We start from the raw sequence: 15,637 nt of genomic DNA on the forward strand, positions 1-15,637 counted from the left end.
TCTTTTTCTACAATTTAAAAGTACTTTTGATATTTATTACTAATTTATATTTATGTACTTAACACCAAATATCACAGAAAAATTGATGAGATCAAACTGCATTTTAATGTGTTATTTATTTATTTACTCATTAATTTTTTAATTCAGTGTACAGGAGAAATATAAATCTTATTTATTTATTTTTAATTCAGTGCACAGGACAAATAAAAAGTGCTCTATATTTTATATACAAAACCAAATTGTGCCTTAACAGGAGATTTGACTGCACAGGAAAAAATGGCACTTCTAAATGTCATTTTTATAGATTTGAAATGTGCAGTTAGACCTGTGGTCTGTAATCGGCGATGGAGTGCTGTCTGTAGTCTATGAGAGCAGGGGGGTGTCTGTACTCCATGGTGGGCGGCTGTCTGTAGTCTGCTACAGGAGGATGTCTGTAGTCCACCGGAGGCTGTCTGTAGTCTGTATATGCAGCTTGGCAGATATCTGGTTTAACATCCTGCCTGGCTTTAACCTCCGACCTGTAGGCACCAACGTGGTCCAAATAAGCAATCCTGTCCCACAAGTCAACAGGAATCTACACATTTCCCAGAAAACTCAAGTTTAAATGACCTAAACTATCTGTGAATGTTACTTCCAATACACAATAAAAACAACATGATGTTTGCTTAACAGCGACATTTTTTTCCATTCTCTGATCACGTGACCAGGGCTTTGCTCTCATTGGGCATATTTATCAAGTTTCAGTTTCCATCTTTCACGATGCATAAATCAGAGCAGTCTCGAGCCAACCCTGGGAAAAAAAAAAAAACCTCGCAAACCCTGCTTCGAGAGGAGAGGCATGTATTATTGAGGAGGTAAATAATTTATCGTGAAGTGTTAAGTGATGTTACTCGGGACGCTCGAAGCATGATGTGAGACCGCCCAAGGCAGTTTGGTTGAGAGAAGCCTTTAAACAGACGTGGGCGCATGGAACAACACAAGGAAAAAATGAAGGGATTTAGATGGGTCATGAAGAATGTCAAGAACTATCAAGACTCAAAATTCAAAAGGAAAAATCTGAAATTATTTATTGTAGTATTGTAATTTTTTTAAAATACATGATTAATTTAGAATATATAGTTCACATAAAAAATGTTATTGTATCAGTGAAAACTGACTTGCTTTGACATTAATTACAATTAAGCAACATTTAAAAAAAAAAAAAAAAAAAGTTATTAACATAATGAAAAACAAAATTAAATATTATTTGAATTGTAAACTACATATACCTTGTGACAGTATGCTTTTTTTATTTTTAAAAACAATATATTGCCATAATTTCTATTGTCATGCATGATCATTTTCATTATTCTTAAAGCTAATATTCTTAAAAGGATAAAAAATGGATGATTATTTTGAGTGAAATGTGCCTAATGGAGGAAAAAATAATGCTAGATTGCAAAAAATGCTATATGGATATAAAGTGCTTAATTGTAATAAAATAATGCCATGTAAAAACAACAGAGAATGAACAATAGAATGATAGATGAATAGACAGATAGATAGATAGATAGATAGATAGATAGATAGATAGATAGAACCCTGGATGGATGGATGGATGGATGGATGGATGGATGGATAGATAGATAGATCTACAAACTGTACCTGGTGTCATGAAGGTACAGCTGTGGTGGGACTGGCACTGATCCGATGGAGGTGGGCTGAACTCCGGGTATGCTGGGATCCACAGCAGCAGCAGCAGCAGCCTGAGTCACCCCTGAGCCCGACTGCATGGCCTCCAGCCCGGCCTGACTCACAGGCAGACTGCTCTGAGTCACTGGTGGGCTGCTGTGCGGAGCTCCAGGGCCCGGCTCCATCAGCAGGGGACTGGGCTGTGTGGTGGCCGGGCTGGGGTGGGGGGCTGGTGGGCTGGGATGAGCCACGGTCGGGCTCTGCTGGGCTGCTGGGCTGGACTGAGTCTGAGGGCTGTGCTTCTGGACCACCATGGGACTCTGCTTCTCTGATGTAGGGGCTGAATGAGCACCGTTTACGTCTAGGGCGAAAACGGTTGTGTTTACAATGGAAGGAGACAGAAATCTCTCTTCGTTGAAACATATTCTGATCATACCTTCTTCAGGGATGATGTGCAAGGTGACAGTGAGTCCAGCGTCTTTGATCAGCTTGACAATGTCAGCGTGAGGCATGTTGATGATGGACTGACAGTTGACAGCCATAATACGATCACCAACCTTCAGCTTCCCACAGCGATCAGCCGGACTGCCCTCGATGATGCGGCCGATCTTATGTGGCACAGCTACAAAACATAGCAATGTAAATATTCTGAGGATTACATATAAAATATTTGGTCATATTGTAGTTGTTAAAAAATATAATAAGAAATATAATGCATTCATTGAATATAAATAACATACAGAAAAAAATAGTAATAGTATTTTCTAAAAAGAAAAGTTTTAGTATTGCTGATAATTTTTTACATTGTGATATTTTCATCAAAACTTAGCATGTTTTCCATTTGAATTCTTGTAATTATTGTAATACATTTTACTTTTGTAATACCCCAAAAATACATAATAATAATAATAATAATCATCATCATTATAATCATAATAATAATAACAATAAATTAATGTACACTTTTTCTGTTAACATTGTTATCATAAATTTGTTTTATGTTTATCATTTATTTACACTACTATTATATATATATTCTCAATAATAATCTTAATGATACTAAAATAGGCTGCATTTGTTATAATACATATTTAAAAACAATAAATCATAGATGTATTATATTTATACAAATAATTTATATACATTACTATTACAAATACTTTTAATATTTCAAATACTAATCTTTTTTTTACAAATTTTACTATTTGTTAATTTATTTTATATTTACTATATTTATATTTTACTATATTTAATAAATATCTTAATAGTAATATAAATTATTTAATAATTTATATTTTTATGTATATACTATTTAACAGTGGTACTAAAATAAGCTTCATTACTATATAATGATAATAAATAATATAATAATAGTATTTGAAAAGGATACATTTTTAAAATATATATGACTATAATATGACTAGTATTCTCTATACTAATCTCTGCAATAAGTTATATGCACTTTTTAAATGTTATATAAAATAAATGTGTTTATATATATATATATATATATATATATATATATATATATATATATATATATATATATATATATTTTTATTTTACAGTTTATGTGAGATTTACTCTAATGTGTATAAGCTTCTTTGCTTTAACTTTGTGGATTGTGTTCTTGGATGAGAAACTGAATAAACGTGTAAAAAATGCATTAGCGTTCATCAGAGCACCAGACAAACAGCTGTGTGAAAAAGGAGGGCTTACTTATTGTGTTTGTGGTCTCTGGACGATTAAGAGAGCTGATGATGACGAAACCAAAGCCTTCACTTTCCTTACGATGGATAACTACATCAGTGGTGGGGGGCAAGTTGACGGGGCACACGGCATGACCCCGGGGAGAACTGCTTTGATTGGCCACTGCGCCGTTTTCCTCACACGGCTGGCCTGCAGGTGGCAGCAAACACAATCTCAGACAAAACAAACGCATAATAACTCATTAATTAATGCACTTTTAGTTCTTCATAATGGAATTCCAGTCATATGAATTAATAGTAAGAAAAAAATCTGAAGAAATTTTTTTTTATGGAACATTTTTACCAAAAAAGGTAAAAAAATCTCTTTTTTTTATCTAAAAAAGCCTGCACAGTGGAGGGAAAAACACCAGTTTTATTCAGAGGTCCAAATTGATGGAAAATATGAAATTTGTCCCAGTTGACTACAGTAGACTACATAAAAATGCACATAAATGTCATTTTTAACTCTATATCTCCCAAAAATTCAGTTTTGCAAAAACCTATAAGGCAACGCGATGTGAAATGAGCAAATGAGCATTCCTCAAATGTCTGACGTATGACATTTGATACCTTTTTCTGCACTTGTTTTTAAAAAAAGCATATCAAGCAAACCTGAACTTCTTTAGTTGAATTTTTTTTTACATTTTTTGCAAACACAAAAAGGCCTTTTACGTGCAACAAAACGCTAAACTGCCAGACGAGGTTTAATCATATCGTTTATATTCACACGGAATACGCCACAGTAGTCTTTATAGGGTTAAAGTAGCTAAAGACAATGGCTTGCTACTCCTCCTAAATAATACCTGTGTTAAGAACCCAGACAGCGCAGTAAATGATAGCTTTGTGGTTTTTGCTCACCCTGCTGCAGCAGAACTCTCCTCCTGACGGTCAGGGTGACCTGTCCGTTTCGTGCGGCCGCGTGCATGAGGTCGATGACGTAGCGGTGTGGTCTCCCCGCCACGGGCATCCTGTCAACCGAGACCAGCTCATCTCCTGGACGCAATCTGCCGTCGCGCTCCGCGGGGCTGTTCTCTATGATTGCTCCGATCACAATCTGTGAGGAAAAATCAGTCATCGTGTTAATGTGAACCGACACATAATAACATCGTCACCGGTTTTGCATGTTCAAACAGCAATATTCTTGACAAGCTGATGGGTTTATACCATATCTAGCCTGACAGAAAGTTGCTCAACTGCTGGTATTTATTTAAGAAATGTAATTAAATTACTAAAGATTACCAAAGACAACTAGCTTAAAGACGACTGTAAGTAAACTGTGATTTGAAATACAAGAAAATTCACGACAATTTGGTTTTAAAAGCCACAACTCTGCACAAACTCTGTTAAATTAAACATATTTATCAGGTAATATTTGATAGTCCATTTGATATATGTAATACATTGGAACAAGGTTAATGTTATTGTTAACCAAAACTATTATGAAAAAGGAAATATGCAGTAAAAATGTGTCACCTTAAAAAAAAAGTGTAAAAGAATAAAAAAAAAAGGTTCACATTCTTTTATCTGAAATATTTCAATTATTTATCTTGACTTCAGACTAGCAATGTGTTTAATCAAATAAATAAACAACAATAAAACATTAAATAAATATACAAGAACAGCAAACCGATAAAAAAGCATCTGTTTGATTGACATGTAAAACAACCAACCACAGTGTCTCATCACAGGCAGATGGAACAATTTGTGATGGAATGAAAGGGATGAAAACAACACTGAACTTACACATCAAAATAAAATGCTAATTAAAAGTCAAAAAATACATTTTGGGAAAAAACATCTCACAATATAATTAATTTAAATGTATTTTTAATTTAATTATTTTTAATTTAAAATGCTAAATTATTTTATTAAAGGGTCAGTAAGATTTTTTTCAATTTAATTTATTCATTCACACCTTTTTATTAGCGCCTGTAATTAATAAATATCAAAATAAAGTTTTTGTTTACGATTTGTTTACGTTTATAATATATGTGTGTGTGCTCTGTATATTTATGTCTATATAAATACACATACATGTATATATTTCGGAAAAAAAAATGTATTACTATATATTATATTATTCCTAAATATTTATATATAATATAAATTATTTGAATACATGAATATGTAAATAAATTATGGAATATAATCGCGATTAATCATTTGACAGCACTTTGTTTTATTCTAAAAACTATGGTCTCACAAGAATATTATAAGCATATTATTATAATTATTTACGCTAATGATGCTGAAAATTCAGCTTTGCATCACAGGAATAAATTCCATTATAAAATGTATTAAAACAGAAACAGTTGTTTGGTCAATATTACTTTTCACTTTTTTTTAATATAGCTTTGGTAATCATAGCAAACTTTCAAAATCTTACTGACCACCGCAAACATGCATAAATCATTATAAATCCCAGCTTTAATAATCACTACCTACATTTTTTAATAACCACTATGCTCATATACCATATTATCATGGTACATGGCCGAAACAAAACATGGTTTTGCTATGGTAATGTTGCATGAGAAGCAGGAAATGATTTATTTTTTCAGGTGTGTTTCCATCTGCTGCTCGTGGAGCTGTACAGATATGAACCAGTATCTGTTTATCCTGCCCCATACGAGCCTTGTCACGGGCCTCCGGACTCACAGCCTGCACCGCCTCGTCTCCACCCAGGATCCTAAAACCGAAGCCGGTCTTCTCCCGCAGCAGGTGCACCTCCACTTCCTGATACTCCACACCTGAGGAACAAGATTCGCACTTCAGACCACTCAAGAGGGATATTTAACCACCTAACCACCACACAGCATCTAAGTCAGCTCAAACCGCTCGGAGATCCTTTAAAAAGGAAGAACTGATCATGTTCGACGTGAGAGCAAAGTGCAGAACTTCTTCAAACCGTTTCTAAACCTGAACACGAGCTGAAGGATCAGAGAACGCCACACGTTATGTAGGTCGCCTCACAAACTGGAGTGCTGAACCTTCTGATGTAGTAGAGAATAAGAGTATAGTGGTAGACAGAGAGCTAAATATAGAGCACTGAAGTCACATGGGTTACATAAATTAGCTATTGAAATGTGACTAACAGCATATGTGCTCTGTGACATAAAGAAAGGGAAGGCAGCGCATTCTTCTACTCGCCTGTAGAGTCTGTCAGCGTCCGAGGAGGGACCGGCTCTGTGTGAATGAGAAACAAGAGCTTCAAACAATCAAATTATTCAGAAATGGACTTTGTTCTGTCAACTGGCTTTATGCTTTTTTTAGTCACAAGAAACCTGTCAAGAATTTAAGAAGCTCATTTTTCACCTCAAATAGAAAAAAAAATATATATATATATTACTGGATTGACATTATTTTCATGAAAATTAAGCTTTCCAATTAGCATTAATTTCATTTAAACTTTCTGTAAAATTTTGCTTTCCAATTAGTATTGATTTAATTTAAATATATATACACGCATATATATATATATATATATATATATATATATATATATATATATATATATATATATATATATATATATATATATATATATATATATATATATATTGTTGTTTATTTTATTACTATTATTATTTTATTTTAATGACTTTTCCATGACCAGATTTTTGGATTACTTTTGAAAAAATTATTTTATTCAGACCATTTTAGATTATTCATTTAATCAGTTTCCAGGTCTTTCCCATTTTATTTTATCAGCTTTATTTTCAGCATCTCCATAACTGTGGGAACCCAGTGATAATAGTACTACAGTATTGTTTGTTGTTGGTTATTTTGAGTGGCATGTCAGACTTCCCGGGACACGTTCTGCACAGGATTTCAGTGAATAATTGCTTAAAATAAAGAGGTGCTGGTTGTTTGCATCAGAAGCACTCAGAGCAGTGAATCAATGAGTCACTATGGAAACGGACGCTAAGAAAAAGCAAGGTATACTACTACTTTCTTCTTCTGCTAACACGCCATTTGCATACTTAGTACATATTGCCACGTATTTGATGATTGTTCAACCTTTTTTTCATTTCTTTTTCTGCTTAATCTTTAATCCTTAAGGATAAGAATTATATTGTTAGTTTATATAATAAGTCATATCAGAAAATACAGACATACATATATATATATATATATATATATATATATATATATATATATACACACACACACATATATATATATATATATATATATATATATATATATATATATATATAAATAAATAGAACTTTACATTGTCATAATAGTTTTATCATTTATATCATTTACACAGATAAATATGGCAATACAATAAACATAAATATAATTATCTACTTACCTGCCCATACACAGTTCACATAAATATATTATGTAAACCTTTTTTTTGATGCGATTAATCTTTTGACAGCACACACATAAATATAAGCTGAAATATTTTATTAAAGTCATTTATAAACAATTAGAAAGTGAGCAAAATCTCTGACTTACGTCTGCTTTCATAAATGGCCCGTGACTTCTCATAGAGGTCGTAGGGGTCCGGCTTGCCCAGGTGGAAGGCCTCTGTGTCTGGAACGGAGGAGCGGTGGAGCGTCTGGCCGGGATGTGGGGCACCGTGGGGGAGCAGAGCAGCCGACAAGCTGGTCTGGGGGCTTCCTTGAGGGTCCCACTATATGGAAAACACAGATATGGACAGGTTTGAGCGGATAATATATTTACAGGCGCCAAAAAAAAGAGCGAATCTCTCATGTAGATCCTTTAAAAGTTCAAGAGGAGAACATCTGGCGAATCATAAAGGTGACCCCCGTCATTACTCCTGTCCTCTTTCTGCGAGGAGAGAGTTTAGAAGTCCAATCGCTCTCTGGAGGTTCAGTGGGGGAGATGAATTAAGCCCTAAGTGAGGGACTAAAGTGTGAAGCGAAGTATCTGTGCTACAGTCATGCGCCCCAGGGGCTAATGGATCCTATTTCCTGTGAGCTGTTCATTTCACCTGCAGCTCTCTCCGCTTAACCTGCCAATTCCATTATGAGCCCTGAATCCAGCAGAACTGGACGGCTTCCTGAAAATGATGTATCTCTCACCGAAATTAGATATCACGGCCAGTTCTAGAAATACATAAACGAGCTGAATGAAATGTCGCATTACTTTACGAGGCTTCGGAGAAACTTAAGCTGCGATGTATAGTCCATTTAGTTTGGCTAAACACCATTTATGGATCCGCAATTCAATTAAGATGTGTCAAACTAAGGACGATTATATAACATAGCGTTCATTTGTTGTGGGATAGTGACAAACACTGCCTGGGATATTCTGCTAAATATCGCCTTTTATTACATGGCCAATCGGGAATGGTCAATCGTGCATGTGTGAGAGTGTATAAATATATAAATTATTGCAAATTATATACATTTTTGTATCAACCATGATTATTATTGTTAAACTAAACTAATAACAGCCACAAAAAATGTACCTCAAAACTAAATAAACATTGACTGAAATAAAATTAAATATATTTATATATAAATATATTTTAAATAAAAATATAGATGCTATTTGCCAAGTTGTGTAGTTTGAACTAATGACTCTTCTGAGCCGCTCATTTTAATGAATCATACAACACAACCAGAGTTGTCAGATTTCCTTATATATAATTGTTTTTCATATTTTTTTACTAGTGCTGTCAAACGATTATTATTGATTAATCATACCCAAAATAAAGATTTTTGCTTATATAACATATATGTGTGTACTTATTATTGCGTATATAATTATACACACATACAGTACATATTTAGGAAAATGTACATGTATTTATACGTACATATTTATATTCAAATAATGTATAATAAAAATATATTTAATATATAAACGCATGTGCGTGGATTTATATCTACGCATATTATACAAACAAAAACTGCGATTAATCATTTGACAGCACTAATATTTACAATGACTCGTAATAACAAATGACTCGTAGTCGTTTCATCGCAGTGAATCAAACACATACTGCACAACAACTGTGGTCTGATTCATAAATAAATCTTTTTTTAAATCTTATTTTCAGAGTACATCACAAAACAAACAACGTTGAATCAGACTTCACACACTCACAAAGAAATAATAAATAAATAACATTAATGACTCAAACGCATGCATTTCCAAATTCATTTATTCAAGCGAGTACGTTATTTTAAGTGAATCTAACATGTATTGCTTTTGACTAAGCGTTCATGAGACAAATGCATTATGTGTTTTGTTAGTAGTATTTCATAAAATAAAAAAGCTAAGGCCAATTACTGAACTTCTCCGATCTCTAAAAACATGCAAAAGTTCTCATAGACATATGCACAAGATAAATAAGCTTTTGCCAATATCTGCTACATAATACAGAATTAATTTATTCATTATTTCATCAGATACACTGATGGAATTGTGACCGCTTTGATTCAGCCTTTCTTTTTTTTGCTAAAGAAATGATCCGGCGATGTTTGTATAAATCGTAAGAATGTGAGCACCTGCACACCTCGGGCTAGCCTTTAGACCAGTGTCTGAAGGCCGAAATCCCTCCACAGCTCAGAGCGATCGCTCTTCAAGACAAAGCGCAACGACGAGTTCTCAGTCTCAGCACGTGTTCAGCGCTGGATAACTCTCTGATGAAACCCGACGTGGAAACGTCCCGCGTGACAGATGCATTAACGCAGTCGCCATGGGTGGCGCGCTTAATCGGTATGCTTCTTGTGCTGCTGCATTAGCAAACAAAACGCTTTAACTGACAGAAAAGTGTGCCTCTTTAATATGTGTGTTTGTGAAGGTGGAGCACGCTCGAATGTGTTTATCATGAAGAGAAATTATTCCAAGCAAAGATTATGCAGGTGATACTCAATTGATATTCCTCCTCCTCGTTCCCGAGACCCGGGGACTCAATCATGCTGTAGTGTGATTTATAGCTCTGTCCGACTTAAAAACAAAACTCCTCGTTTCTGAAAATGGATTCATTTGAAGTTTTTAAATGTTAAAGAGGAAGTTCACACAAAAATGAAAATTCTGTCATTATTTACTCACACTCATGTCACTCCAAAGCTGTGGGATTAGTTTTACACCAATTATTTATTTGACAAAAGAAACCACTTTCCCATGAATATATATATATATATATATATATATATATATATATATATATATATATATATATATATATATATATATATAATATATATTGATGTATGTATGACTGTATGTGTGTATTTTTATATATAAACACATAAGTCCACACATATATGTTATGTATTTGTTTTATTTTGAGTGTGATTAATCATGAATAATGAATAATTGACAGTAAATGCATATAAAAAACAGCTTGAAAAATATTAATATTTGTCTCATAAAATCATGTGCTTTGTACAGAAATCCGACTCTGGTTGTGCCGTCTGCATTTGATTCATTAAAATGATCAGGCTCATTAGTTCAAACTAGTTGTTGTATATGTATTTCATTCACTAAAATGGTTAAAAAACACTGTAACGGCAATTATATGTTGGCCAAATTGGTGGCAAATTCAAATGACTGTGTATGGTCTCATTTGCATGTTTTCATATAATCTATTTAACCCCATTGATAATTAAGTGTAAAACAATTGAATCTATGTTTGTACAAATTGCATACAAAAATGCCTTTTCGGAAAAAACCCCCCCTCAAGTTGACACAAAAGAGTCATTTGGTCTGAAATCAGACAACTGTGTTTGTGCTATATGCATTTGGTTCATTTAAATGAATATTTATAAGAGCTCATAAGAGTCATTCCTTCAAGGTTCGGGCTACATTGGTTGCACTGCATTTTAATTCACAAAAACATAGCAATTTTAACTTTTTTAAGTTTGTTGAATTGGCTAATTGAAATGATGTGTCTATATATACGGCGTTCCATCCATACCAATGAAAGAAAGCACTGTTAATGGAACCAAATATAACGTGGTCCAATCTCTATCTTGACAACCCTTTGAATTTACAGCAGGTGTCAAGGTCAGATGAGGAATATGCAAAAATAAATAGCAGTTTGAGAAAGTAAATATTTCAAATCATTTACCTGTTTTGTGGGATCCCAGGGTGTGTAGAGGCCTGATAAGACAAAGAGAGAATGATTCATATCATTAGATCTAAGGAGTAATTTTTCAGTCACATAGCATTCATCCATTTTTTTCTTCACTTTGTTGTCCTGTAGGCGGTGAGGAAAGTTTATTGCACTTATTTGCAAGGTAATTACATCATTAGCTTTGAGCAGATGCCAAACTCATCTTAAATAAAAAGACTAAAATTAAGCATGGGAAACAGTATTTAGTACCATAAAGGAGACTGAAGACACTAAACTAGATTCTTGATTTCCAGGCAGTTATGAACGATTGTAAAATACAAATAGCCAGAAATGCTTTTAGCATCTAGATCACTTTACATCACTCAGCATCACTGGCCTCATTTGTTTCGGACAAATATCTGTAATAAAATTATGATCACTTACAAGTAAAATAAATGCATTTTTACCATTATTATAAGAGAACATTTTAAATCTGAATCACGCTATATTATTTATTATGTATTATGTATCATGTATTATGTATAATTTTCTTAAGCAGTTTATGTTTTATTAGTGATATTTTCTGATTGTAGTAAATACAACAGAAAACCCATTATTGCAAGATATTTTATTTATAGACGTACTGCGTACTGTCTTGAGATAAACATTTGCATTCGATTTTAAGTTTATTTCTTTTAGACTCCACTGACATGTTTTTCTTGTTTTATTAAAAAAGCCAATGGGGTCAGAAAAACTGACATAGAATAGTGTGTTCATATCGTATAATAATATTGTAACCGAAATTACATCAAAATCAACTACTTTTCTTCAAATAAAAACATTTATGAAAAATATTATGACATTATAAATATTGTATCTTACTGACTACATAAGAAATCTATGTTAATGGCCAGACTGGGCAGAAATAGCTATGCATAGTTACAACCACACCTTTCAATTTCTACAATATGCAAAGAACTACCGCAATACCATTTTATTCTGAGTTCCCTGTATAATAATGTGCATGATGTGCATTTGTGATATGACTGCCTGTGATATGAAGAAGACTGTTTAAGATTCATCTGCAATGTGATTAAACCATGGCCAGAGGTGCTATGAGAATAACGAGTTATGACTTTTCATTTCTCATTTTCATACCTGTTTATTTCAACTGCACAGCCTATATAATGAGTCTTTGTGCTTCTCTGTGCATGAATGTGTGCACGCATGTGTACATCTGGATATGTGTCTGTGAGCATTTGTAGGGAAGCAAGGCATTTTTCTGCCTGCTTAAACTAACAGGATTACATCAAATGCTATATGACCAGGACACGACTTGGCAGCGAAGGGCTAAACATAAAGCCTCGGGGCAAACGTGCACAGTCGTGCTACTCCACAAGTCCTCCTCCTCCACCGATGCTCCACAAAAGAAGCCATATGGACAACCAAAAGCACAGAGCTTCGGTCTAGCTTGTGTTCAAGGCTTCAAGGATCTGTTCTCTTAATCCTTGATTGCCGCATTCGGACTTCAATAGAGAAACAACCTTCAAAAAAGTCAAACTTAGATGGAGTTGAATGCCACGCTCTGTCAGTGACCTCATGCACGCTTGGGTTTCATTCATGTCGTGCGTCTCTCTCGGGTGAGGGCTGAAAGGTGAGTCGCGAGGGAATCGGGGTGACTGTCAGCTCTCCGAGACCCAGAAGGAATAGAGCCGAGAGGATGCAAGATAGATGTCTGCTCTGCTGAAATGCCACGGCCCTGATGATATTTCCGACAGTACAGGAAGTCAGAGGAGTATAGTTATCACCTCACACCTGCCTGTCCAGTGCTACCTGAGATGTCAATAATCCTCATAAAAGAAGTGCAGAGACGGAGATGGAGACGGACAGTGGATTTGTGCTCAGACTGCTGCACTAATAAGGCAGAGAAATGGGAATCGTAAGGACAATTCTGGTTCCTTAATGATTCTTTTAGTACTCTGGGCAAATTTGGAGATAAGAAATACATTTCTTATTGCATTTACCTCCCTCGGCAGTCTGTTGCCAAATGAGATCATTTCTGATTCCAACAGAAATGAATGTAGTGAAATTATTGCAAAAGTTGCATTTATGCACATGGGTGCAAATGCAATCCAATAACTCGTCCTAAGTAGGTCTTGCTGAAATACTGAATATTTGCAGTTTATATTCATTATGAATTTGCTGGCATCTATATATATATATATATATATATATATATATATATATATATATATATATATATATATATATATATATATATATATATATATATATATAGACAGTCAACCCCGTGGCCCCAAAACCTGATCCAAACATGAACATGAACTGAACATTTTTTCTAAAATAACAACAATCAAATAACAAAAATAATACCATCTATCTTAACGTCTTAACATGAAATGATTGATAGATAGATAGATAGATAGATAGATAGATAGATAGATAGATAGATAGATAGATAGATAGATAGATAGATAGATAGACAGACAGATAGACAGATAGATAGATAGATAGATAGATAGATAGATAGATAGATAGATAGACAGACAGACAGACAGACAGACAGACAGACAGATAGATAGATAGATAGATAGATAGATAGATAGATAGATAGATAGATAGATAGATAGATAGATAGATATTGTCATTGTCAGATTTCTATTTCAGTTCACAGCATCCTGTTCCAGTGGTTTGTTTTTTTTGTTGGATGGAACCAATTTTAATTCAAAAATGAAATTATATAACTGGCTCTGGCTACACTGCAAGTTTATGCAGACAGCGCAAAAGAAAGAATATTTACCGTCTTTGAATTCAGAATTCTCGCCTTGTTCTGGTGTGAAATTATGCTTGTCTTGACATTTACTTGCCCATTCATCCTGCTGCTTTAAATAGATATATTCATGTAAATTTATGTAAATTATGATAATATAAACTCTTCACGTCACCAAGAATAAATTACATCTCCTCAATCAGCATCTACTTCAGAGTATTCCCTCAGTGATACCTGTCGGGAAGCAACACGCTCTGATTGGCCTGTTCGCCGAGCGCCCGGCCCCCCTCGAGCCACTCTGCGTTCCGATTCGTCTTCCTGTTTATCTCCACAGCTCTGTGTGGGAGCTGTGCTTTAATTAGAGAACTGGGGAAAAGAGCTGTGAACATGGCCGGCGCTGACCGGGCTCTTGGCAGAGCGCCGGCAGGAAACTGAATGGTCTCGCACTTAGTCAGTGAGTCACACGGGACCGTCTCTCTCTCCCTTACAAGAGGCCTTGGAGTGGTTGCTGAGAGGCCCTTTAAGACCGTAGCCTTCGATATAGTCATGAAACACGCAGAGGAGGTGAGAACAGACGCACGGCGTAATTGGCAGGAAGCGTGGACGTAATTACTTGATTGATAGTCGTACAGAGGAACAGACAAGAGCCTTAAGAACACATATCAGGTTTACTGTACACATGTAGCCTTCTTCGAGATAGCTTCTATTAATTGCCTCATTCATTTTCATTCTAAGAATATCCTAATTAAGAAGGGTGATAAAATATTACGCTGTGCACGGACATTTTAATGAAAGTAAGCACTCTGATAAGTGGACTCGCGTGGAATTAGTAGATTAGCTTGGCTCCAGTATGAATATGCTAATAACAGTCACCAGCTCTTGCCAAGAGATGATACAGTGTGCAATCTTGCGAAGGCTTTGCTAAAATTGCCCAAAAACAGCTCATCAGCTTCAGTTATTCTGAAAGAAAACAGCTCGAGTCTGAGAAATTGAGATGTACTGGTTAGTTTGTGAGGCAAAGCACATCTAGGAGTCTATTATAGGAATGTTTCAAAATCTTGCTGAATCAAAGCTTAAGGCAAGTTTAGAGCGCTTAGAAAAAGACTAGAAAAAGACTAAAAACTCAAGCGCTGAAGTGTACAAAAGTACTATTCAACCAAAACTTCCAAGGAAAGGTCACCCAATGTGTAATATTCTGCAATCTTTAAATAATTATCATATAATATATGTTGCATTAACTTGAGGCAAATGCACTTATTTAAAAGTGAGTATTGGGTAACATTCACATTTAACCACAATACACAATACTATATATATATATATATATAAATCAGACATAAATTCTGGTTTGTTACTAACACAGAGCTGTCATGTCTTCTG

General features: G+C 34.6%; 1 protein-coding gene across 1 annotated transcript in view; it reads right to left on the reverse strand.

The window, feature by feature from the left end:
- magi2b (membrane associated guanylate kinase, WW and PDZ domain containing 2b) overlaps positions 1-15,637 on the reverse strand; it is a 77,545-nt gene that overhangs the window by 6,633 nt on the left and 55,275 nt on the right. Inside the window, 8 exon segments of the mRNA XM_043228343.1 lie at positions 326-518; positions 1,645-2,032; positions 2,108-2,293; positions 3,391-3,570; positions 4,278-4,473; positions 6,078-6,169; positions 7,890-8,067; positions 11,482-11,513. Coding sequence (XP_043084278.1) covers positions 326-518; positions 1,645-2,032; positions 2,108-2,293; positions 3,391-3,570; positions 4,278-4,473; positions 6,078-6,169; positions 7,890-8,067; positions 11,482-11,513 — 1,445 coding nt within the window.

The sequence above is a fragment of the Puntigrus tetrazona genome, chromosome 25, assembly GCF_018831695.1.
Source record: "Puntigrus tetrazona isolate hp1 chromosome 25, ASM1883169v1, whole genome shotgun sequence".
Taxonomy (NCBI): domain Eukaryota; kingdom Metazoa; phylum Chordata; class Actinopteri; order Cypriniformes; family Cyprinidae; genus Puntigrus; species Puntigrus tetrazona.